This window comes from Anneissia japonica, unplaced genomic scaffold, assembly GCF_011630105.1.
Source record: "Anneissia japonica isolate Jap-2015-1 unplaced genomic scaffold, ASM1163010v1 scaffold287778_len1315358_cov176, whole genome shotgun sequence".
NCBI lineage: Eukaryota > Metazoa > Echinodermata > Crinoidea > Comatulida > Comatulidae > Anneissia > Anneissia japonica.
The window spans coordinates 658,262-659,953 of NW_022702824.1; the positions used below are offsets into that span (position 1 = coordinate 658,262).

At 33.4% G+C, this 1,692-nt stretch overlaps 1 protein-coding gene across 1 annotated transcript in view; it reads left to right on the forward strand.

Moving 5' to 3' along the window:
- LOC117104058 (transient receptor potential cation channel subfamily M member-like 2) overlaps positions 1-1,692 on the forward strand; it is a 26,271-nt gene that overhangs the window by 17,414 nt on the left and 7,165 nt on the right. Inside the window, exon 3 of the mRNA XM_033244714.1 lies at positions 31-217. Coding sequence (XP_033100605.1) covers positions 31-217 — 187 coding nt within the window. The remainder of the gene's footprint in view (positions 1-30; positions 218-1,692) is intronic.

Consider the following 1,692-nt stretch of genomic DNA (forward strand, 5'->3'; position numbering starts at 1 on the left):
ATGAAATATTTTTACGAAAATGTTATCTAGCCCAAATGATCCATCGTGTAAATGTGGGAATAAGAAATCATCCCACGATAGAAGTTGTATATTTGATGCGATCAGTACCACGGAATGGAAGACAGAGTCAGACACGAAAACTAATCAGACTACTGCTTATGGAGAAGTTAAATTTGTAGGAGCTATTGGCAGTTTTGCAACTTCCAAAGGAAAAAAGGTATGTTTTACAAATTATACTTATTATTATTTTTTCTTTAATTCATTATTCTATTTACAACAGTTTATATTAAATATAGTTACAAATGCATTATCGATATATTAATAAAACATAGGGAGTATTACAAAAAACTGAATTCAAATTTTATTTGTGTAACACCAAAAGGAATCTATAAAAAAACATCATAAAGGTACACCCGATACCAGAAAACATATTTTTCAATGAAGCCTAGTTTCCTTAAAATCGCTACACTGTCGCTACACCAAGCACTACGCAGTATTAGCTGTCTCTGACACAATCGGGAAGGCACCAGTGGTGTAACTACGGCAGGGTCAGCAGGTTCATCGAACTTGGGCCCCAACCTCCAGGGGTCCCTGATCTATAAGCGCCCCCTTATTAAAAAATCTAATAAATCAATGCATAAATAACAATTTTGATTGATAGTATTTATCTTTATGTAATACTGCACATTATAATTTAATAATTAATGTCGAAATATTGAATCCCGACACGATGGCGTGCATAATTTTCAAATTGTCAAAAACAATCACTTATACATGCCAGGCCCTTATGCCTGTTGTAAAAAGTGTCACTCAAACACTAGATGGAAATATACAGTAAAAGAGATATGGCACTGCAATTAGTGAAACAACGCTTAAGTGTTTGAGTTTGGAATATTGATGTCGAACGAAAATTCAATTTCGTATATTAACGAGGGGACGGGGTGTCATATTTTTACATTAAACATGAATTTAGTTGTTGAATTTTGTTTTCGCCACGACAGTTTTTGTAATCATTGTTGATATAATTCTTGTTGACAGTCGTTTTACAATAGGCCTGTATTTTTCTCGGATGTGTTTCCCAAAACCGAAACTGCATAATCTATACATGATTCGATTGTGCCTATGTAATAAGCAGAGACTGGTGCATTTTTTTGGCCAATTTCTTTTTAGGTATGAATCTTGGAGCTTACAGACGTATGTGTCGTCTGATAGCACCATGTTTTCGTAGTCTATCTCTAAACCCAAATATTTTATGTTTTAATTGTTCGATACGTTTTCCGTCGACATGAATATTTAGGACATCAGATGAAAGTATATGGTTTCTAATTAGCATGTCTTTGTTTTAATTGTATTTTCAACTTCAGACATAATTTACCAATATTTTTTAAAATATTTTGTAATTTTGTATTTAATCTATAAACTTTGTGTTCCTTAAACATAAATAGCAACATTATCCGCAAAAATACTTCAAGTACCAGGAAAAATAAATGTTGAAATATTGTTTATGAATAATAACAAAAATATAATTGGACCCAAGACACTACCCTGTAGTATGCCAGTTCCGATCATTTGGGGTAACATTTGGCTATTTGCTTCCTTCCAGCCAATGGGCCAAGAAATCATTGAATAATAAACAAATATGCTCGACAGAGTACGAACTCGTGTGTAGAATCCCTGGGGCGAATATGCAGG